The sequence below is a fragment of the Hemiscyllium ocellatum genome, chromosome 8 (genome assembly GCF_020745735.1).
Source record: "Hemiscyllium ocellatum isolate sHemOce1 chromosome 8, sHemOce1.pat.X.cur, whole genome shotgun sequence".
NCBI lineage: Eukaryota > Metazoa > Chordata > Chondrichthyes > Orectolobiformes > Hemiscylliidae > Hemiscyllium > Hemiscyllium ocellatum.
The window spans coordinates 52,314,344-52,338,937 of record NC_083408.1 but is presented as its reverse complement, the minus strand read 5'-3'; the positions used below and the strand labels follow the sequence as shown (position 1 = coordinate 52,338,937).

Genomic DNA, 24,594 nt, shown 5'->3' with positions numbered 1-24,594 from the left:
GATTAGGTGATGGTAAGATCATTGAAGGTCAAGGGGTAGTGATTAGATTGTCTCTTATTGGAGATGGTAATTCCTAGGCATTTGTGTAGCGCAAGTTACTTGCCACTTGTCAGCCCATGCCTAGATGTTATCCAAATCTTGTTGCATTTGAACATGGATTGCGTCAGTATCTGAGGAGTCATATATGGTGCTGAACATTGTGCAATCATTGGCGAACATCCCTACTTCTGACCTTATGATGGAGGGAAGGTCATTGACGAAGCAGCTGAAGATGGTTGGGCCTAGTGACACTACTCTGAGAAACTCCTCTCAGGATGTCCTAGAGCTGAGAAGACTGATTTCCAACAACCATACATTTTCCAACATTTTCTTATGCGCCAGGTATGACTCAAATCAGCAGAGAGACAGCTACCCATTGATACCAGTTTTGCTGGGGCTTCTTGATGGCACAGTTGGTTGAATGTGGCCTTGATATGAAAGACTGTCACTGTCACTTCCTTTCTGGAATTCAGCTCTTTTTTTTGATATTTGAACCAAGGCTATAATGAGATCAGGAACTGAGTGGCTCTGGCAGAACCCAAACTGAGCAGGTTATTGCTGAGTAGGTGCTGCTTAATAGCACTGTTAATGACACCTTCCATCACTCTACTGATGATCAAAAGTAGACTGATGGGGTAGTAATTGGATGGGTTGAATTTGTCCTGATTTTTATGTACGTGACATAGCTGGACAATTTTCCACACTGTCAGGTAGATGCTAGGGTTGGAATTAGAAACATGAGGCTAGAGGAGAGGCAAGTTCTGGAACACTGTTCTTCAGTATTATTGCCAGAATGTTGTCCATAGTCTTTGCTATATCCAATGCCTCTAACCATAGATATCAAATGGAGTAAATTGAATTGGCTGAAGACTGGTATTTATAACAGTGGGTCCACTGGAGGAGGCCAAAATGGATCATCCACTTGGCACTTCTGGCTGACGATTTCTGTGAATGCTTCAGTCTTATCTCTTGCACTGTTAATATAACATCTACTTTACATCTCTATAACCAGAAAGATTCACTTTCAGAAACCAATATGACGTTTTTGCTACTCAAGCTGATCAATGCTCTGGGTTATTAGTGTCTCTTGTTAACTAGATTACTGTATGTTTCATCAATTATGCAACAATGGAATTGTGTAAAATGGATAAATCATATTAACACAAACATGTGCCATTAACATGTACATTGGTTACGTTGGTTATAAATTTCCCTGTAATATAACCTCTTTGTGAATCAACAAAGTTCTAATACAATTGATGCTGTGTCTATTTAACTGTCAACTATTCATGTACTTAACAAAAAATCTTGCACTCTTAAAATTCAATCTGCATGATTATGCATTGTCCACTGCAAAAGATATAGATTCAAGATTGCAATTTAATCTTGAGGTTGAGAAGATCTACATGAAGTGTTTCCCTTAATTGGTATTATGAACATTGACAAACAGGTTATAGCTTTGTAGCTCACCTCCTATTATGTGTAGCATCTACAATCACATAATTGATATTGACCACTCTGAAGAAAATGGTTGGACATGAATTTTACAACTGATGGCTTAAATCCAGTAAATAAGTCTGAGGTATGTGAAAGTTTCAACCCTAGTTTGTGAGCATAAATACTTAATGTCTTCACTAAAATTTCCCTATACTTCTGCCATTGTGTATTTCCAATATAGGTTTTAACTTCTTCTTCTGGCATCAATCTTCTCGAAACTTGAACAATGCGGTATAAATTAATGTGTGTTAAGTGAGCCAATAGTTACAGAGGACAGACAGTTCAATTCCCTCCACCCACATAACTGAGTACCGAATGATCCATTAACAGTCGTAATAGATCTCATAACTATTCAGGTTTCAGTAATCAATTGTAATTTGTTCTTCAATTAATTATACAAAATTATTTATGAATGATAGATCTTGAGTAGCTATGTGTCAATTCCCCCATGACATATATTTTGTGGTTAGTTGTTTAGTGTTCATACAAGAAGTTGCATTTATAGATTTTTTTTCCATTTTAGGGGGACATATTTAATTTTAATTATTATTAGTAAAATCAATGTTTCCCATGATTTTTAAGTAATATTAGTAATTACGTTGCATCACAAAAGAGGCAAATACAAATTTGAACTGTAATCTGCAAAAGATCATTTTAATTTGTCACAGAAATAGATTCACTTTTTTGGCTGCCTGGTTTCTTGGGAGTGTGAAAATCTGAAATTCCAGGTATTCCAGGTATTGGCATGAGCCAACTGCTGTCAACCACAAAGCTACAAGACAAATATCACCATTTTACTTGGTCTTACAGGTAACGCTGTAAGATTTGTTTTCATACATTTCCTCAGTATTTAAGTTCCAGTGAGGCAAAGAGGGAGACATCTAAAATACAGGCAACTGCTTTGAATTCGAAGCTACTTTTGAGTGAAAAATACCAATCAACCATTTGCTCCAATTGTATTAGTTTAATTATATTGCCTAGTTAATGGATAGTTCATCTTTAGCTATTTGAATTAGGAGTAGACAATACCTCAGTATTATTTATGTGTAGCATATTACAATATGGCTGTGGAATTAGTTGTGGGGAGGTTACTAAAGGAATGAATGGCAGAATAAGCAATTCCACTCCTGACAGTAGAATAAATTATGCAAATGAGAACATTTGTTATTCAGCAATCTACCCTCACACTTGTGGTATAAATACCAACATACTGTGAGTTCAATACATTAGTATTTAAGTTGCATAATAGGTGTACTCGTAGCATCTGCCGGAAACTGAGAAAACATAGAGTGCAAATGTTTTAGAATTCAAAGAAAATGTCAGATCAAACAGTATTTTAAAATTCAGGCACACATTGACTGCTGTGATATTATTAAACGTGAATGACAATCACATCTCAAATTCAGTAAGATAATATAAAAGATCATATATTCATTTTGTATATTAATCTAAATAATGTTGTTAAAGTACAACCTTATTACCATAACTGCGCATTGCAAATACTTACTTAACCCTCTCACTTTCCGAGGCATTTTAAGACTGACTCAACAGTGTGTCTTTCCAGCCTGTATAATGTCTGATAGCTAAGTGTGAACCAATTGATGTAGAAATTTAAGCAAATCAAAGTGCAAATTCCTGTTTAATAGTATAAGAAAAAATAGCTGGTGAAGAAAAAAAAATGTCTCAAACCTGTATAGTTCCTGAGAAATTAAGTAAATCTTTATTTCTTTTTACATATTACCATGTTTGCAATCCATTAATAGATCATCTTGCTGTATTCAGTATGAATGATCGTCTATTTAATTGATACTCAACACGTATTTAATATCTTTCAAGCATCTTTTTAATCTGTTATGGAAAAATATCACAAAGAATATAATGTTTTATTGTTATCTACTTGTAGCAGAAGACACCATCTGAATCTTTCATTGGAAGAGAGAAACGCTCAAATTCACAGTCGTACATTGGTCGCCCCATTCAAGTGGATAAGATTTTCCTTTCCAAAGTTAAAGTGCCTCACACATTTGTAATTCATTCCTACACTCGTCCCACTGTTTGTCAGTACTGTAAGAAACTGTTAAGAGGCCTTTTTAGACAGGGCGTGCAGTGTAAAGGTGAGTATTCTAATCAATATGCATGCATTGTTGCTCTAAACAGTGACAAATGTTGAAACTTATCTAAGAAAGATATTTTTAAAAATATGTTCAATTGTGTTTATTTCTCTCAGATTAATACACTTCAGTTTCTTTGTATCGTTTTCTTTTTGTTGAATGATAGCCATCAAGGTACCATTACTAATTATATATCTATTTATGTCCGTTATAATCCTGTACTTTAAAACTATCCAAACTCTCTTCTGATCACATAAGTCCCTAATATACTCCACATTTTTCTCACTTGTATCCTACAATTCTATTTTTAACTTTATTACATAGCTGCTGTAACTCCTCATCACTCTTGACCAGTCTAAATTGGTTCAGTTTCAAATATATTGATGAATTTTCCAGAGGTGCTTATCTTCATGTTAATTTAGAATCAAAGTTTCACAGGGAATTCACAGAATTAGTATTTTAGCAGTGGTATCATAAAATTCAGAAACTGTTGGCTTTGTAACATGTAAGAGCTTCCATCTGTAATACAGCTTAGACTTGGGAACATTGCAAATGCTCCACGTTACTTACAAATCTGTTAGAATTACAGAATGGTTACAATACAGAGGGGAAGGCTATTCTGCCAATCATGTTAGTTCTGAAAGAACAGTTTACCTTGTACCACTCCCAGACATGTCCCCACAGTCCTCGATGTTCTTCCTTTTCAGGGAATAATGTTATTGAGTGGATTGAATTAACCTGCCTCCACCACACTTTCAAACAATGTATTGTAAACCCTAAGTCCTCACTGAATGAAAATGTTTTTCCATGTTGCCTTTGCTTCTTTTGCCAGTCACCTTAACTCTTTTCCCTCTGGGGCTCACTCCTTCCACTGCTGAGAGCTGCTGATATTCTGTCCATATCTCTCCATGATTTTAACTATCTCGATCAAGTCTCCTGTGAACGTCTCTTCCCTCAGAAACAGTTCCAGCTTCTCTAATCTATTAATGTAACTGAAACTTCTCTTCTTGGGAAGAATTCTTGTGAACCTTTTCTGGACTCTGTCTCGCACTTTCACATTCTTCCTAAACTGGGGGGGGGGGCTAAGAATTGGATGCAGTGAGACTAAACAATGTTTAAACAAATTTAATATATCCTTGCTTTTGTATTCTGTGTCCTTGTTTATAAAATCCTGGATGCTGTCCTACCATCTTCAATAATTTATGCACATATGCATCCAGATCCTCTGCTCCTGCATTTTGTTAAACTTATGCTCTACATTTTATATTGTCTCTTTGATTTGTTCCTACCAAAATGATTTATTTCAAACTTCTCTGAATTTATTTTGTCTGCTACTTGTTCAGCCATTCCACCAACCAGTCCTTTTGAAGGTCTACACTGACTATCTTCCTCACAATTTGCAAAGTTTCCACATTTTGCATCATCCATAATTTTGAAATTTCAATCTATATACAAAGATCAACCATTAACGCATATAAGAAACAACAGGAGTACTAACACTGACTCTGGGGTATCCCACAATAAACTTTCCTCCAGCCTGAAAAACAACAGCTAACCAATACATTCTGTTCCCAGTTACTCAGCCAATTTCATAACTATGTTGCTACTATTCCTTCCATTCCATGATGTCTCACTTTGCTTGGAGATGTGTTCAATGAGTTTCAGGCGTCCATGTACAGCATATTAACAGCATTGCCCTAATCCAACCCTCTCTGGCTTCTCATCAAAAATAATTCCATAATGTTACTTGATTTTCCTTGGTAATTCCATGATGGCTTTGCTCAGTTAATCCAAATTTGACCAATTGACTATTCATTTGGCCTGAATTAGTATTTCTAGAAGCTTTTGATTTTGTTCTTAATAAGGTCATATTTAAATATCTGAAAGTATACCCTATAATTATTTTGAGCAGTTTGAATGGTAAAGTCTTTTAAAAGCAAAAAAAGCTGCATTTACACTGGAACTGGTAACAAAAAAATTACAGTTACCAGCATGCACATAATTCTGTTTTTCAGATGATCTTGATATTTGGAGACCATTAGATATAACCTCTTCATTCTAGGCATTTTTAGAACCAGGTCACACTGCATTAATGTTCATACACCACAGTCCGTCAAACTCAAGTGTTTCCCAAAGGGGTTTCATGACTCTACCCTATAATGCATGACAGGGATAGATCACACACCATTATGCCCATTGCATCAATACATACTTGAAAGTCTTTTGTGTCAAATTGAAAGCAGAAATGTGATTGCATTCACATTTTATGCCCTCAGCAGCAGAGTAAAAATTCAAACATATTAATTCTGCCAAGTACCCACTAAGACAAATGTTTATTTGATAAAACTATCAATAAAAAATGTTGTTATATTGTATGTGCCTGAAGTCCTAAGCCATTAAGAAGAGGATTCCATCTATGTGAATTAAAGCCTTAAGAGTCGGTATTGATGACCCAACATATCTGCACCAGTGTCAAGTACAATGCATGTGTCAATAAAGGGTGACTTGTTGATATGATACTGGACTCTGTAGAGTTATTTCAGGGAATACAGCTTAAAAATAAAGGGCCTCACATTTAAGAAGCAGATGAAGGTAATCCTTTTCTCTAAGAGGAGTGTGGCTCTATGGAATTCTCTTCCCCTGTGAGCAGTTAAGTCAGGTCATTGAGTATTTCCAAGATGGAGTGAGCTAGATTGTTGATTAACAAGGAAGTCAAAGGATATCAGGGATATGCAAGAAACTTGAGTTGAGGCTCCAATCAAAGCAACCACAATCTTACCAAATGGCTGAGAAGGCTTGAAGGGCCAAATGGCCTACTCCTATTCTCAATATGTATGTTTTTCTGTAAGAATAGATAGTTCCTGACAACCACCATGCTGGAAGACTAAACATAAATGGTCAAAGAGTGACTGAGAGGCCATTGTAATAACCTTGATATTTTAAGGAAGTCCATGCGAGAGTGATCAAGTGCAGTCAAGATAGTGCCCTAAACCCATCTACATTCAATATTTTCTCTATTACAAAGATGTTGGATCTTTTGTTGATGATTAAAGCATTTAACTTCATGTAAAATTCCTCTGATAAAACAAGAATCCATGTTTCATGCAAGAAGGCCTGGGAAAATCTACGCTCAAGATACTAAATAGCAACCGTACCTATCTGCAGCAACAGAGAGCCTGTCTATTTTCTCTGACATTTAATGCTATTGTCATTGTCAAATTACCCGCCATCAGCTCCTTAGGGGTGTGGGGTAGGGGTGCATTTTGACCAGAAACATAATTGAACCAGCTACATAAATATACTGTGATAGCAAAAATAGGTCAACAGCTACATGTTCTGTGGTAAGTGGCTCACCTCCTGACTCCCATAAAGCCCCTTCATCAATTGCAAAGCATGTCAGTGATGCTTTTAAATATCCTCTTTTAGCTTGGATGATTGCATCTGTCATGAAAAAATGAGGTGTTTGGCACAATTCAGGACAAAGCAATCTGCTTGTTCAGTGCTCCATCCACCAGTTTAAATAACCACTCAATTCACCCATGTTGCCATGTGTACTTTCCACAGGACATATAGCAAGGCTGCCCCACCCCTGCGATTTCCAACCAAAAAGCACAGGAACAGCAATGCCTCCAAGTTCCACTCCAATCAGGATCGTCCTGAGTTGGGTAATATTGCCACTTCTACACTTGGATCAATATCTTGTAACTCACTGTTCACCAGCTTGTGTGACTGCAGCACTTCAAGCTGATTATCCAACATTTCTTTTAGAATAGTAATTAATAAATAGCAAAATGCTAATCTTCTAGTGACCCCAGTAGCCTGAGAATACAACACTAATTTTGTATAGAGTGGTCTTAATGTACTGAAAGTCTTTCCTTGCTTAGGATTTCATGATCAGACTGCTCATCAATTTTCTCACTTTTATAGTCTTTTTATGTGCTCCATTACTGAAAAGTTAGTGTTTTACTGAAGTGCAATTTATTTTGTGCTATTCCATGCTGCAATTTCCAATCTGATTGAACAGACACCAGCCTCCTCCCTATTGGGAGGCTGCTCTTCAGCTAACTATCAGAAAATGTTAGACAGAAATATTGATTGACTACTGTTTAAATGTATTTCTTTCTAACTTACCTCTCTCTCTCTGTAGAAGTAGCTCCCATCAATTTAGTCTCTCAAATCTGTGATTGGATACTGACTGGAGATCAAGGGTTACTCCCAGGTGTCCCCATGCTCCCAGTGTGCTAACTCACAGTGGATTGTATCACTGAACTGACTTGGATACAAGCTACTTACATTTTCACAGAATATGACCAAGATCAATTGTCAAATGTTTATTAAAACTAAAATATTATTATAAAGTTAAAAACATGATTTCCATGTTTTCCTTTACTTAATCAACAAATGTTGCATTTTTGCTTTTCAAAGGATTGTGTTAATAATATTTTAGGAGCTGCTCATACATTATTAACTAAATCTTTCATTTCTTTCCTGTTAGATTGCAAGTTTAACTGTCACAAACGTTGTGCCCCAAAAGTGCCAAATAATTGCCTTGGTGAAGTGACTATTAACGGAGGCAAGTTAGAACTTACGTTCTTCTCTGCATCTCAACCCAAAGAATGAAATACTTGTGATTTTATATAGCAGTTTTCATAATTCTTGGGTATTTCAAAGGACTTTACAGTCAATGAAGTTTTGGACATGTGACAGCAAATAAAGTTCCATAAACAGTGATATGATAATGGCCAGATTATTTGTTTCTGTGTTATTGACTGAAAGATAAATATTGGCCAGGTCATCAGGAATAACTTCACTGTTCTTCTCCAAAATAGGACAATCAGATGTTTAATTTCCAACTTAGTGAGCCCTGATATAGCATTTCATCCAAAAAAAAAAGCACTTCTAACAATGCAGCACTTCCCCTGTACTGTACTGAATGTCAATCTGTGATAAAGTCTTGCTCTGATTATTAGGACTTATCATTGAAGTTTTTTTTCTGAAGGAAAGTCTTGACTCCTTTTTTCACAATAATTTACTTGAATATTTCACACAAGTACCTGACTTGGTGAGCCATCACCTGTGGAATCTGTTCATACATCATTTAAACTGTCAAGAAATTGTACACCTGATGCCAAATGCCAAGAGGAAATGTTTCCTTGGCATCTAACTATTACATGTGTTCATTTATAAAGTCTATGGAATCCTAGACATGTTTCTCTTTAACTGGTACTTATATATTAGATGAATGTCACGGCATCATCAACAAAATTTGTGATTGGTTTATGTGGCTTGTGTATTTTAATAGATTTGCTTAGTCCTGGAGCAGAATCAGATGTAGTAATGGAAGAAGGAAATGATGACAATGACAGTGAAAAGAACAGTGGATTTATCAGTGACATGGAAGAGTCAATATCTCACGACTCTGAACTATTAATCCCAGAGAGTCATGGTGACAACGGTGATATGCAGGACCATGAACAGGATGATGCAAACCGCACAATAAGGTTTGACCATGATTACAATGTGCAGAGATTGTTGGAAAATAGATACATTTAGTTTGGCTGTATGTTGCTAAATATGATGCATATGCATGCCAACTAATGGACTGGGTTAAAGCTGCCGGTTTCACTCCATAATGCGATGGGTCTTAGGCAATACACCTGGCTCATAACGTCACTACATGAAAGGTTCAGAAGGAAGAGGACATTTCAAGCAAAATGTCTAGCTCTGGTTTGTCTCTGAGCAGCAACTACTTGCATTAATTTGCATCTTGAGAAGTTCAAGGCCCCTTCACAGAAAAAGAAACAGATGCTAAGCAGGAATAGGAAAGTTGGGAGAAAACAGTCAAAAGCAACAAAAGGATTTAAGGATAATTTTTAGGGAGAGAATCAACATGGCAGAGCTGTTTAGAAAATGAGTTCTTGATATTAGGCTGACAATTGTTGAATTAAGGTTAGGCACAGGAAGGCATGAAGGAGGCATTGTCTGTAATGGAAGTATCTGGACTTCGGTAACAGAAATGGAGTATAATAGTGTAAAAGCAGTTTATGTTGCAGAGATAGAATTAGGCAGTTGTGCTAGTGGTTCTTATGAAGTTCAGCTCAGGCTTGAGGCTGCACTTGGTCAGGTTACAAACCATTAAATAAGAGAATAAAGGCAAAGTGGAAACACATTACAGACTTTCTGCTTTTATATTGTAGTAATACAGCAACATTCAGATGAATAACCTTCTTTAACTAGATGCATTGTAGACAAAATGACACATTTTATCATGTTCACAGCTAAAGATTGCACACCATCAGCATATGTTGTGATTTGTGCTATTCTTACATCTACGAAATGAAAGCAGTTCATCATTTAATAAGAACTGGCTGTACCATGTTACAGAACATTTTATGTATTAATTACATATGAGAGTGGATAGAAGAAACTCAATTCAGCCCCTATTTTCAGAAACCTTAATGCATCAATGATGATAGTCAATTGTTCTTCAATTTGTAAGTATATGGAAGTTGAAATATTGTGACATGATGGTATGGTGAGTGCTCACAGTACTATTGATCTGGAGAGGGTGAAAAAGTTATGTCATTCAGAATACTAGGTGTCCCTGTGGGCTTAGGACTGAAGGCCTAAATGAAAATAAATTGGGCAAGAACAGCAATTATCATGTAAAATTTTGCATCGTGTTTTCTTTTCATTTGTGGACACTGATGCAGGTTGGAATTGGCTCTGCCTTCAATCAGGCTAACCCCCTCACCCAAGCATTTAATACAGCAAGACAAAGTACAGGCAATAGTTAAGTAAAATGATCTCTTTCAGTAAATTATGCTCATGAAGTACTTGATAAATTCTGAAACCTCGATCAAACAGAAAGCTTTCACAGACCACTGGTAAATATCATTAGATCAAATTGGGTACTGAGTCAAAACCTCAGTCTTTATAAGGAATCTCTTTATACATTTTTACTGAACAGAGCACTTCTGTTTCCCAGACTGATAAACAGGGCACAGCTTGACTCTACACTTGTCAAGTACAAGTGTAAGACTGCTCCTTCCTTTGCAATCTGTTATTTTCTAGGATAGAAGCTTGGGAGGATGTATTGACATGCTTAACCTGGACAAAACCCTGTAATTATTTTGCAAAATTTGTCATTGCTATTTGCAGTGGAGCCCAAGGTTTGCCTCACAAACATTGTCCTCCCTCAGAATGTAATTGGACCCATATTTATTTACTCATGCTATGTATGGAATGGTAGAGTGAAAGGAAATGAACTTGTAAGCAAACAACTAAATGCCGCACAATTATAGGCTTATTGAGTGTAAGTAAAGGCTCATACCACCAATTTATTAGGAGCTCCTTTCCTGTTTGCAACAATCCGTAATAAAATAGTTTGGCTTTTGGCTGGTACAACATCTCAATGACACATCAGCCCGGGTCCATTGTAACAACACAATTCATTGGATATTTTCCGATTCTAGAGTCTTCTCAAGTTACTGGAAGCATCAAATCATTCCTTTCTTTAATTTGAATTAGCTAGTCAATTACATTTATTGTTTTTTGGAGTACCTAATTGCTGTCTGCACTACCAAGAGACACAGTAGCATTAGCTGATTTATTATTCAATACACACAAGAATATATGTTGCACCAAATGAATAGCACCAGGCCAACTGGGAAGGAATGAGCTTCTCTGTAGAATCTGATTACCTGACAGAAATGCTAATCCCCTGGGACATACTAATAAATGTTGAGGTTGGGTTTCTGTCCTACCTTCTCTTCTCCACCGTATCACAGAGTCAATGTTTTCTTTGCAGGGCATCTGAGTAACTACTTTTTATAAATGCATTGAGTCAGCCATACCTGACCCTAGTGAGCATAATCATGTACAAATGGACATTCAAGTGTAGCAGTAGACAATTACTCTGACTTTTAAAGTGCTCCATCCAAATCATTTAAAATACACTCTTAACCATAAAATAATTGTGTGATTTAAATGCTATAGCTTAGAAGTTTACCAATGACATGTAAATGACTTCCTCAAATATTCAGCAAGCGCAATCCTGTGAAGTGATATGTAGGAGCCGTGTATTTCTGGAAGTTGGCAATGGTCTTTTGGAAAATATATTAAGAGGGTTGGTGGTAGATGGGTAATGGCTAGTTTGTAACAATTAATGTTTGGCTTTAAAAAAGAAACATACATTTCTCAGCAGGTTGAATCTGGTTATGGGTTTTCTTATGAGGAGAGGTTGAGTAGATTGAGCTTTGTTAAAAATCACACAATACCAGGTCATAGTCCAACAGGTTTGGGTGTTGTGTGACTTTTAACTTTGTATATCCCAGTCCAACACCAGCATCTCCAAAGTCACTTTGAGCTTGTACTCATCGGAGCTGAGAGGAATAAGAGGAGAGCTTTTAAAATACATAAGATTCTTGGGGGCTTGATAGGGTGGGCGCAGAAATGTTGTTTCCACTTTGGGAAAATCTGGGATCTGGGGTCACTTATTTAAGACCGAAATGAAGATATTTTTTCTCTTGGAGAGTAGTCAATCTGTGGAATTGTCACCGCAGATTTGAAGCGTACTGAGGCTGAGTATATTCAAAGCTGAGATGGACAGATTTTTAATCAAGAAGGGAATATCAGGGTATGTGGACAAAATGGGAAAATGGGATCAGATGATCTCTTGAATGGCAGAGCAGACTTCATGGGCTGAATGGCCTCCTTCTGCTCCTATGTCTTACTGGTCAGATTATTCCTCTTTAAGGCCAAATTATTCAACAGAAAAAGAGAGAGAGCCATGGTTACCAAGGAAGCGTAACGATAGTACGAGATGAAAGAAGGAGATTTATAAATTGGCTCAAAGTTTTACAAGCCTTAGGAGTTGGGGAATTTTAGAATTCAGGAAAGGAGGACCAAAAATCTTATAAAAACGTATGAATGTAAAATAGTCAGAAACATAAAAACAGATTATAAAAACTTACTTCGGTATGTAAAAATGAGGAGATCAGCAAAGACAAATGTCAGTCCATTACAGGCAGAGAAAGTAGAATTTTTAGTAGGAAATAGAGAAGCTGAATTAAGTCAAAACAAAGAACTGGGGAAATCAGGATGAAAACAGAACATCACTCAATCAAGCCAACTGTATTCGCTGCTTGCAATGTGGTCTCCTCTACATCAGGGAGATGAAACACAGGTTGGATGACCACTTTGAGGAACACCTACATTCTGTCAGCAAAAATGACCCCTGACTGCCTGCCATTTCAACACATCACCACGTTCTTTGCCAACATCTCTGTCTTGGCCTTGCTGCAGTGCTCCAGCGGAGGTCAGCGCAATCAGGAAGAACAATATCTAATTTTCTGCAGCCCTCAGGACTCAATATCCAGTTCAATAATTATAGAGCCTAAGCACCTTCGTCCATGTCCTTCCCCTGCCCCCACACACCAGGCCTTGTCATCACAAACAATCAATTTACACCCATTAGCAACTTTTCTTTCTTCCTGGCTCACCACAATCCATTCCTTAGTCTCCTTCACTGCTATTCTCTCTCTCTCTCTCTCTCTCTCTCTCTTATTCTCTCTCTCTCTCTCTTTTTCTCTGGGCTCCATGTACACTTTCCCCACTCTCCATCTTCAGTATATATACCAGCCATGATCAGTCCTGAAGAAGGGTCTTTGCACCTAAAATGTTGACTCTGCCTTTCAGATCAGCCAGACCTGCTTAGTTTCTCCATTTATTTCTGTTTTCCTTTGAGCTAACTTAAGTACTTTACATCTGTATTCACAAAACAAGCCACAAGAGGTTTCCTTGAAATAATTAGGAGCACAAAGTTTGGAGAAAGTGTGAAGAAAGAAATGAGTATTACTAAAAGAAGAAAAATTGGAGGAATTATGGGATAGGAAGTTAACAAATCCCTAGCACCCATCGACCTTCATCCTCAATTGGGTCAATTGGTGGGTGGCACGGTGGCACAGTGGTTAGCACTGCTGCCTCACAGCGCCTGAGATCCAAGTTCAATTCCCGACTCAGGCGACTGACTGGGTGGAGTTTGCACGTTCTCCCTGTGTCTGCGTGGGTTTCCTCCGGGTGCTCCGGTTTCCTCCCACAATCCAAAGATGTGCGGGTCAGGTGAATTGGCCATGCTAAATTGCCCATAGTGTTAGGTAAGGGGTAAATGTAAGGGTATGGGTGGGTTGCGGGTCGGTGTGGACTTGTTGGGCCGAAGAGCCTGTTTCCACACTGTAAGTAATCTAATCTCATATGTTGAAAGAAGTTATGGCAGAAATAGTAGATGTATTGGTGATAATCTCTCAAACTTTTAATCTGCAATGGTGTTGGCAGATGAGAATATTGCAAATGTAATTCCCTTTGAAGGAAAGGAGAAGGACAGAAAATAGCAACTACCTGATGTCAGTTATAAGGAAAATACCAGCATCTATTATAAAGGATGTGATTACTGAATATTTAGAAAATAATTGTTTGTTTGGACAGAGTCAGCATGGATTCCTGAAGGCAAAATCATATTTGACAAATCTAATAGGTTGTTGTAATCAAAGTAGATGAGGTTATGGGTAACATACCAGCATGGATTGAGGGTTGGTCTACAGGCAGGAAGTGGAGAATAGGAATAAATGGATCATTCTCAGGTCAGCAGGCCTTGACTAATGGAGCACCCTGAGGATCAGTGTTCGGGCAGTAGCTGTTCACAATCTATATCAATGATTTGGATGTGAGGGTCAATTGTAATAGTCCCAAGCTTTCAGATGTACAAAACTTTGTGGGAATGTAACTTGTCAGGAGGACAAGTGGATTTAGATGGGATGAACATAGAACATAGAACAGTACAGCCCAGGGATGCGCCTTTCAGTCTATGATCTTGTACTTAACATGACACCAAATTAAACTAATCCCTTCTGCCTGCCCTTGCTCCATACCTTTCCATTCCTTGCATATTGATGTGCTTATCTGCCTCCACCACCACCTCTGTCAGCGCATTCCACACTCCGACAAATCTGTGTGTAAAAAACTTGCCCCTCACATCTCCTTTGAACCTTCCCTGCCTCACCTTAATTGCATGGTCCCTAGTTTTAGGCATTTCAACTCTGGGAAAAAGATTCTGACTGTCAACCCTATGTATGCATCTCATAATTTTATAGACTTCTATCAGGTCTTCCCTCATTCCAAACAAAACAACCCAAGTGTTTTTAACCTCTACTTATAGCTCATACCTTCTAATCCAGGCAGCATTCTGGTAAACCTCTTCTGCATCCTCTCCAAAGCCTCCTCATTGTTCCTGAAATAAGCCGACCAGAAATGGATGTAATACTCTGAGTGTGGCCTAACCAAAGTCTTATAAACCTGCTACATAACATGCTGACTCTTGTACTCAATGTTTTTAACTCCTGTAAAAACGCTATCCCTTATTCCTAATTCCTCTGCCTCTACCGCATCTGCTCCCAGGAGGACCAAATCCACCATAGATCATCCCAGATGGCCTCCTTCTTCAAAGACTGCAATTTCTCCTTCCACTTGGTCGACGATATCCTCCAATGCATCTCCTCCACTTTCTGCACCTTGAAACCCACCCCGCCAATCGCAACAAAGGCAGAATCCCCCTGTTCCTCACCTTCCACCTCACCAACCTCCAGATACATTGCATCATCCTCCACCATTTCTGCCATAGACCTCATCACCAGGGATGTATTTCCTTCCCCACCCCTATCTGTGTTCCAGAGAGACCATTCCCTCTGTGACTCCCTTGTTAGGTCCATGCCCCCCACCAACCCACCCTCCACTCCCAGCACCTTCTCCTGCCACCACTATCCAAGGCCCCAAAGGATCCTTCCATATCTGACAGAGATTTATCTGTACTTTCACACACATCATCTACTATGTTGGTTGCTCTTGATGTGGTCTCCTCTACACTGGGGCGACAAGACACCAACTTGCGGAATGTTTTAGAGAACATCTCCAGGACACACACACTTAACAACCCCACCATCCTGTGGCTGAAGATTCTAACTCCCCCTCCCACTCTGCTAAGAACATGCAAGGGCCTCCTCCACCACCAAACTCTAGCCACCCAATTCCTGGATGAAGAACACCTCATCTTCCGCCTTGGGACCATCCAACCACATGGGATCAATGTTGATTTCACCAGTTCCCCCCTTTCCCCTCCCCCTACCTTATCCCAGATCCAACCTTCCAACTCGGCACTGCCCACTTGAACTCTCCTACCTGTCCATCTTCCTTCCCACACATTCGCTGCAACCTCCTCTCTGACCTATTACCTTCTCCCCCATCTTCATCTACCTATCGCATTCCCAGCTACTTTTTCCCCCGACTCACCCCCCCTCCCATTTATATCTCAGCCCCCTTGGGCCACCCCCTCATTCCTGTTGAAGGGCTTATGCTCAAAACGTCAACTCTCCTGCTCCTCGGATGCTGCCTGACCAGCTGTGCTTTTCCAGCACCACACTCTTTAACTCTGATCTGCAGCATCTCACTTTCCCTGACCAATAAAGGCAAACATGTCATATGCCTTTGTTACCACCCTATCTACTTGTGGCCACTTTCAGGGAGCTATGGATTGGAACCTCTAGATCCTTCTGTACATCATTATTGTTCAGGATAGTGCCATTAACTGTATACCTTTCCTTAACATTTGATTTCTGAAGGTGCAGCACCTCACATTTATCCAGATTAAACTCCATCTGCCATTTCTCTGCCCATATCTGCAACTAATCTATATCCTTTGACAATCTTCTACACTATCCACACATCCACCGATCTTCTTTTTGTCTGCAAACTTACTAACCCATCCATCTACATTTGCGTGAGTGGATATGACCATGGCAGATGGAATATAATATGAATAAATGTGAGGTTATTCACTTTAGTGGGACAAACAATGGTACAGAATATTTCTTGATTGATGAGAGATTGTTCATTGTTGATGTCCAAAGTGACCTCGGTGTTCATATGTCACTGAAAGCTAGCATGCAAGCAGTTCCAAAAACAAACAGTAAAACGGTTAGCCATTATTGAAAGAAGATTTGAGTTTTTATAATTCATTCATGGAATGTAAACATCACTGGGTAGGGTGGCATCTATTGCCCAGTAATTGCCCAGAAAGCAGTTAAGAGTCAATCACAGCGCTGTGACTCGGGAGTCACATTTGGGTCAGACCAGGTAACAATGGCTAATTTCCTTCCATAAAGGACAGAAACAAGCTAAATGAGTTTTTAATGATAGTCCACAGTACTCACAGGCCATCGTTAGACCAGCTCTCTATTCCTGATTGTTTTGATTTTCCACCATTTCTTATGGTGGGATTCAAACCCATGATGGCAAAACATTGGCCTGGGATTCTGGATTTCTAATACATTATACTATTGCCACTATACCACTACCTCACTTAATGCAGAAACAAATGGGTTTTGCTTCAGTTGGAGAGAACAGATGCAAGACTGTGCCTGTGACCTGGTATTGTATTCAGTCTGATCCTCTTGCCTAAGGAAGTTGCACTGCTGTGGAGTGCAGCAGAGATTCACTGGTTCGATTCCATCAGTGATGGGACTGACCATTAAGGAGACTGGGGTTGAATTCTTTGGAGTTAAGAAGAGTGAGAAGGCAATCTAATAGAAACTTACAAAACTTTTAAAGGGATAGATAGAATTTTCAGAAAGTATGCTTCCTCTGGCTGTTCGATTGAGGACAATGGGCAAAGTCTCAGAATAAAAGCCAAACCATTTATGACTGAGTTGAGGTGGAACCTCTTCACTTGAGGGTGTATATCTGAATTTATCTCCATCACAGAGGGCTGTGGAAGCTCAATTAATAAGTAATTGCCAGATTGAAATATTCTGAGTTACTACTGAGATCAAGTGATATAGGGTTGTGCAGCAATATGGCACTGTGATGTGTGGTCAGCAATGATCTAAATAAGAGGGGGCTGAAGGGCCTGAATGGCCTGCTGTGGCTCTTGTGTTCTTAATTTGCTAATTGCCTACTTAAAATGGGGAGGAATGTGTTAACACATTGGATGGCAGAAAATGGAATACCAGGGAAGATAGTACCTTTTTGCCTTATGGAAATCTGCAAAATGGAAATTATGTCAAAATTGACTAAGTGTTGTGAAGATGATTTTGTAGATTAAAGCTTTCAAGTAGGTAATGTGAGAGCTAAGTTGATGGAGAACTCAAAGTTAAAAAGAAGTAATTACACATTGAAGGCTCACCAGAATTACTTACAGTTTGAGATTATAAGCTATACTGTTTGCTGAACATTTTCAATTTGAAAATCAAAATTGTTTCCACCTACCATCAGATTAGTGAAATGCTAACTCTAACCACTGTTTGTTATGACATATCTACCTTATTTCCAAAACAAAAAACAGTAATTTCTTCCCAACTGTACAACTTTGGTAAATAATTCTATATACAAAATGTGTGCAGAGCAATTTTAATTTTTCGTTTAGACCTCAAGTTTTCTCATTCCTTTGTTCTTTCCCTGCAAGGATGGTCATGTGATTGCTTCATTCTTGAATAGAGTGTGTAAAACTTTGCTTGTCTACAGACCAATAAATCAAATCTACCAGCTGACATTACAATTGATCATTTTCAACAACTATCAGTTTTCGTGTAAGTGATAGGCAGAGTGCCTTTGTGGGATTTCTCTTCACACATTTTCTATACTCCTAATTCTTATTGTCAGTTGAAAAGGAAAAGATTGTAAATATTTCCATTGCAAGAAATGTCATTATCCAGATTCACCATATTCTAACTCTAAGTGGAGGCAATACAGTTTTATTTATTAGCCACAGCCTTTCTATCGACCGTATCTTTGTGCAGTCGATCTGATAAACAAGTAATATATTGGTCAAAATAGTAATTCTGGTAGCTGTGTAGCATTGTTTTTCAAACTGCCTATCTTCTTTTGTTCCTCAAAATGCTTACTAGAGTGTTACTAATTTTGCCCCGTCAACATGCACCTCCTGAGCGTTGTGTAAGATCTATATTCTTCCAGTTAGCTGGATAGTAAACCCATAAGTACATCTTGCTGCAGACTATCCATGGAGAAACAAAAGATGCAGTAGTGAGACAATAGGAGCAGGAAGATAAGGTATGTCCAATCAGTGCAATATAATTAGTTGTGGAAAGGGCAAAATAATCAAGAAACAATGATTTAAATGCAAGGAAATGATTCAAATAGACAATTAAAAATAGTCCAAAGGCAAAATAAAAATGTGAAACAAATGAGTGGATAAAAATGGAAATTTACCATTAATTTTTATTGGCTGGAATTTAGTCCAGGAATCATAAAATCCCTACAGTGTAGAAGCAGGCCATTCAGCTGTAGAGTCCACAAGATCCTTCCGAACAGCATCCCACCCAGACCCACCCCCTACCCTGTATGGGTGTCTGCCAATCATTCCAATCTATGAGTGAGTGGAAAGGGGCTTATGGATCATAATCACAGAAGAGATTAGTGAAGGAAGGTAATTAGGGAAAGTGACCTTTGGGGCATCTGATGAGGTTTAGAGACAGACTGCTGGATCTTTTTATTCTAGAAGTACATAGTATCATTTCACACCTGGGAAAAATGTTTGCAAATTCTAAATTATTGAAGTTTTACTGTTTTGTTTTATTTCTCTTTGAAGCCCTTCTACAAGTAATAACATTCCTTTGATGAGAGTGGTCCAATCTATTAAACACACAAAGAGGAGGAGTAGCACTGTGCTGAAGGAAGGCTGGATGGTCCACTTCACCAACAAGGATACCCTGGTAAGAAGAGTACTTTCAGGCCCATGAGGCATTGACTACTGACTGTTTGCACATCCATTAAATACAACATTGGGCACTACATCCAAGATATTTCTGCTTCTTGTTGCCACCATGGTAAAGGTTGAATTTATTAGGGGCCCTCTTGTGACTTAATGGTTGTATCCCTACTCCTGGACCAGGAGGCCTGGGTTCAAGTCCAACCTGTTCCAGAGGAATGTAATAACATCTCTGAACAGGTTGTTTAGAAAAATAGGTTCTAAATAAAATAAGATGGGTACCTTCCATCACCTTCCTGCATACCCTCACTTTGTCCTCACAATATGATAGGCCGGAGAATGCTGAAATCGCAGCCATTAAGTCGTCAAAAGGAAAGTGAGTTTGACCCAATCATTAAGCTGCCCAAGGCACAATGTGATTGGTGTGAGCAATGGGGAGGTCATTTGTGAAGTAACTTGGGTGAAAATGCAGGAGCAAAGGAAGGGATTTGTGGGTAGTGCATAACTTAGGAGGTGTCTGTGTGCATGGTGGGGGAGGGGGGAGGGGGGATGGACACCTCACCTGAAATATTGCTACTTCCTTTTCTGTGCCTCACCACTAAGCCTTCAAAACCCACCTCCTTACTGCTCCTGTCCCCCACGCACCCTCCCCCCCCCCCTCCCAACGTCAACCCCCCCAATCTCCCAGCTCCACCATCTTCTCTCAGTGCCACAATCTTCCCCTGAGATCTTCTGGAGTTTCAGACTTGCTTTATTCGGGTAGCCATGTCCTTTTCACTCTGGGGCTTCCTGGCAACCCCAGCAGTGCCCACAACTTAGCTCTGGTGCCACAATTACTGCCAGATCCGCTGGCTTATCAAATGAATGCCCTCAGTTCCTGAAGACAGAACTTAGAACATAGAACAGTACAGCACAGTACAGGCCCTTCAGCCCACAGTGTTGTGCTGAGCATTTATCTTAATCTAAGATCAACCTAACATATACACCCCTCAATTTACTACCATCCATGTGCTTAAATGTAAGCTAGCTGGTAATATAAAAAAAATTGTCAGAGTTTTTCCTTGATATATAAAAGATAAGAGAGAAGCAAGAGTGGACATTGAACTCCTCGTAAATGAGGATAGGGAAGTAGTAATGGGGAATAGGAAATGGCAGAGGAACTGAATAGGTACTTTGTCCCAGTTTTCAAGTGAAAGACACAAAGTCAAACCACAACTTCAAGACAGTCAGGGGGCAGAGATAAATGTAGAGCCCACTACTAAGAAGAAGGCATTGGGGAAGCTGAAAGGTCTGAAGATGGATAAATCACCTGAACTGAATGGACTACACCCCAGAGTTCTAAAGGAGATAGCCAAGGAGATTGTGGAAGCATTGGTTGTGACCTTTCTGGAATCACTGGAGTCAAGGAGATTCCCCGAGGACAGGAATGTGGCTAGTTTACCACTTTTGTAAAGAAGTGAGAGTGACAGAAGACCGGAAACTAAAGGCCGACGGTTAACCTGACCTCGATCGTTGCTAAGACTTTTGAGTCCATTATTAAGAATATGATTGTGGAACATTTGGAAGTACATGTTAAAATAGGGCCTAGTCAGCACGGCTTTGTCAAGGGGAGGTCATGTCTGAAAAGTTTTTTAGAATTCTTTAAGGAGGTAACAAGCAAGTTAGATAAAATAGAGCCAGTGGACATGACTTATTTGGACTTCCTAAAAGCCTTTGACAAAGTGCCACACAGGAAGCTGCTAAATAAGAAAAGAGCCCATGGTGTTAGGGGCAAGGTACTGGAATGGATAAAGGGTTAGCTGACTGGCAGAAGACAGAGAGTGGGGATAAAGGGGTCTTTTTCAGGGTAACAGCCATTGACTAGTGGAATTCTGCAGGATGTGTGTTGGAACCACAGCTATTCACGTTACACTTAACTATCGATCAAAGGAGCTGAGGGCATTGTTGCTAAGTTTGCAGATGACACAAAGATAGATGGAGGGACAGGTAGTGTTGAGCAAGTGAAGATGTTGCAGAAGGCCTTGGTTTTGGTAGACGAGTGGATAAAGAAGTGGCAAACAGAATGCAGTGTGGCAAAGTGTCAGGTTACACAAGAGCATAGATGTCCTGATGAGGCTGTATAAGGCTCTGGTAACACTGCGTTAGGAATATTGTGAGCTGTTTTAGGTCCTGTATCGTAGAATCTCTACAGTGCAGATAGAGGCCCTTCAAGTCTACGCTGACCCTTTCAAACAGCATCTCACCCAGACCCAGCCCCAACCCTATCCCTGTAACTCCACCTTTCACATGGCTAATCCACCTAACCTGTGCATTCCTAGCCACTGCAAAGCAGTTTTGCATGACCAATCCACCTAACCTGCATATCTTTGGGTTGTGGGAGGAAAGCAGAGCACCTAACAGAAACGAAAGAATGTGCAAAATCCACAAATCATCCACCCAAAGCTGGGATCAAGCCCAGATCCCTGGTGCTGGGAGACAGCAGTGCTAACCACTATGCCACCTTATGAGGTAGTGAACAGTTTTAGCATTTAATAAGAAAGATTAGAATGACTAGGTCAGTGCATTGGGAATCATTGCTAATGATGTATTAACAAGACAGGATATTGGGTAGAACACAGCACCATATGAAGAGTTGTTATGCACATTTGCTGCTAATTTTAGTGCTCAGAGAAATATAATTATTGAGTGATTGAAGTTTAATAGAAGAAAGCAAAGGCCAAGTGAAAGCATGGATTTGTTCATTACTGATCTTTATAGGCTGGCAGAGAATTGTACACTTGAAGGGTTGAAGGTAGAATTAACTCATTATTGGATCATCCGATGAGATCTTCTCAGACCTTTCAGAGACTGAAGAGGATTTAATGTTTGAGAATCTGAAGTTCTAGGCAGACAGACCTTCAAAAGTAGAATACCATGTCAGTTTGAGCAGAAAATTGTACACCATGAAGAAAATCACTGCTCCAACTTTATTCAACAAGGCATTGGCACATTACTTCCTGTATTTAAGTGGATTGGTTTTGCATTGTCCCTTTGGGTAATATGATGCTCTGTCTTTAATTTCCGAAAAATAAGAGTAATTTTCGGAATTTATTTGAAAATTCACTTCCTCAGCCTGTGTCTGCAATTTCATCAACTTTATAGATTCAGTGAATCCTCATGAGTTGAAGAGAACATTGTTGTTTCTAGGTGACATATCAAGATTCCGTGATTTCTTTTCACATGTAATGATTTAATTTGTTGGCCACAGGGATAAAGCACACAAAGGCCCATCACCACCTTTGAGGTGTCCCCAATCTGGTAGGGACACATCACACATGGAAAGACTGTCCAGCCATGTAAATATGGTGCTGCAACTTTGTGTGGTTCATTTTAAATTAGCATGTTGCTTTAAAATATAGAAATTGAAAAGAAAAATCCTTTTATCAATACAAGACCAAAAAAAACTTTCTCAATAAAATCTACAATTTTGAAAAAAATATTGGAATGTCAAACTGGAAGTGAATGGACACCCCACTGAATTGAAACTTGATACTGGAGCAATGGTTTTATGTTATCAGATCAGCTCATATGGCATAAACATATCAAATTGCACCCACCCTCAATGACATTGCAAGGTCCTGGAGGAACATCATTGAAAGTAGAAGGTCAACTCCAGCAGAACTCAGGTACATGTGAAAAGAAATCATGGAATCTTGATATGTCACCTAGAAACAACAATGTTCTCTTCAACACATGAGGGTTCACTGAATATTTTAAAGAATCTATAAAGTTGATGGAATTGCAGACGCAGGCTGAGGAAGTACATTTTCAAGTAAATTCTGAAAATTACTCTTATTTTTTCAGAAATTAAAGACAGAACATCATATTACCCAAAGGGACAATGCAAAACCAATCCACTTAAATACAGGAAGAAATGTGCCACCCCCTTGTTGAATAAAGTTGGAGAAGAAATAGAGTGCTTGCTCAGACAAGGAGTAATTTTGTCAATTAATATGCCAACATGATGGTGTTCAGGTCTGGTTACAGCACCAAAATCAAAATGGTTCAAACTGGTCAAGAAGGCTGTAGTCACCAACTGGATGCTAACAATGGAGTTTGACATTTACCTTTGGATGAAGACTCTTGAAAGCTGACTATGTGTATTATAACACACAAGTATAATTGCTTTATCTGATTATTCTTCAAAATACCATCCTGTCCAGAATTATTTCAGAGAACAATGCCAAACATATTAAAAGATAAAGTTGGTTTGAAATGCCACAGATACAACATATTAATACATGGACTTAGAACAACGTCTGACAGAATGTTGTTCTGAGATTGAATGAGAACTGTATGTTTGAAAAATTGAAAATAAGCTGTCTAGGGTATATTGTCCAAGGTAGAAGAACTACAGGAGAGTCTCAGAAAAGCAGGACTGTAAGAGACTTCACATTACCTGGAGGAATGTCACAAAACTTCAAAGAATCTTTGGAATGGTGAATGAAATAGGCAGGTTTTTATCAAATGTTGCAGACATTAGTGAGTCTTTGAGATAGTTACAATGTCAAAATCAATACTGGTACTAAAACATTGACCAGGAAAATGCTTTTGACAAAGTCAAGCAACTCCTGATCTTTTCACAAATCTCACTACATCATGTATTGCATCTACTGACAATAAAGCCAGCTGATGCTTCTTGAGTAAGTTGGGGCAGTACTTTTGTGTGTGTAGAATTATGAAAAAAAAAGTAATGATGAAAAAGTAAACCTGTGTCTCTTAATCATGTGCTAAGGTGGAACAATGTTGAGGCACATTTGACAAAGAAGCTTTCGCAGTAACACGGCACTGAAAAAAAGATCCAGATTATATGGAGTACCGGAAAAATTTCTGACTATAACAGACTACTCCTTTTTTGAGGTATTTTAGGTATTGGAGGTGACTTCCTTGAATTCCAGGAGCAGCAATTACTGTTTTACATGTTGCTGCATTGTTTTGGAACTTCAGAGAAAAAAAACAAAGCAATGGCACTTTTAAAAGGGAGAAAGACAGACAATAGGCAGCACATGATCAGGTCAGTGTAGGAGAGACAGGGAAAGAAATGGACATTGCTAACTGACACAGGAGTAAACCGGTGCAGTTACTGCCTTTGCTGTTTGAATTCATGTATCGCTGGACATCAGAGTGTGTCTA

At 38.9% G+C, this 24,594-nt stretch overlaps 1 protein-coding gene across 1 annotated transcript in view; it reads left to right on the top strand.

The window, feature by feature from the left end:
- The window catches only part of prkd1 (protein kinase D1), a 181,437-nt gene that overhangs the window by 122,773 nt on the left and 34,070 nt on the right, over window positions 1–24,594 (top strand). Inside the window, exons 4-7 of the mRNA XM_060828378.1 lie at window positions 3,440–3,650; window positions 8,143–8,220; window positions 8,950–9,148; window positions 19,303–19,426. Of these exons, the coding sequence (XP_060684361.1) occupies window positions 3,440–3,650; window positions 8,143–8,220; window positions 8,950–9,148; window positions 19,303–19,426 (612 nt within the window). The remainder of the gene's footprint in view (window positions 1–3,439; window positions 3,651–8,142; window positions 8,221–8,949; window positions 9,149–19,302; window positions 19,427–24,594) is intronic.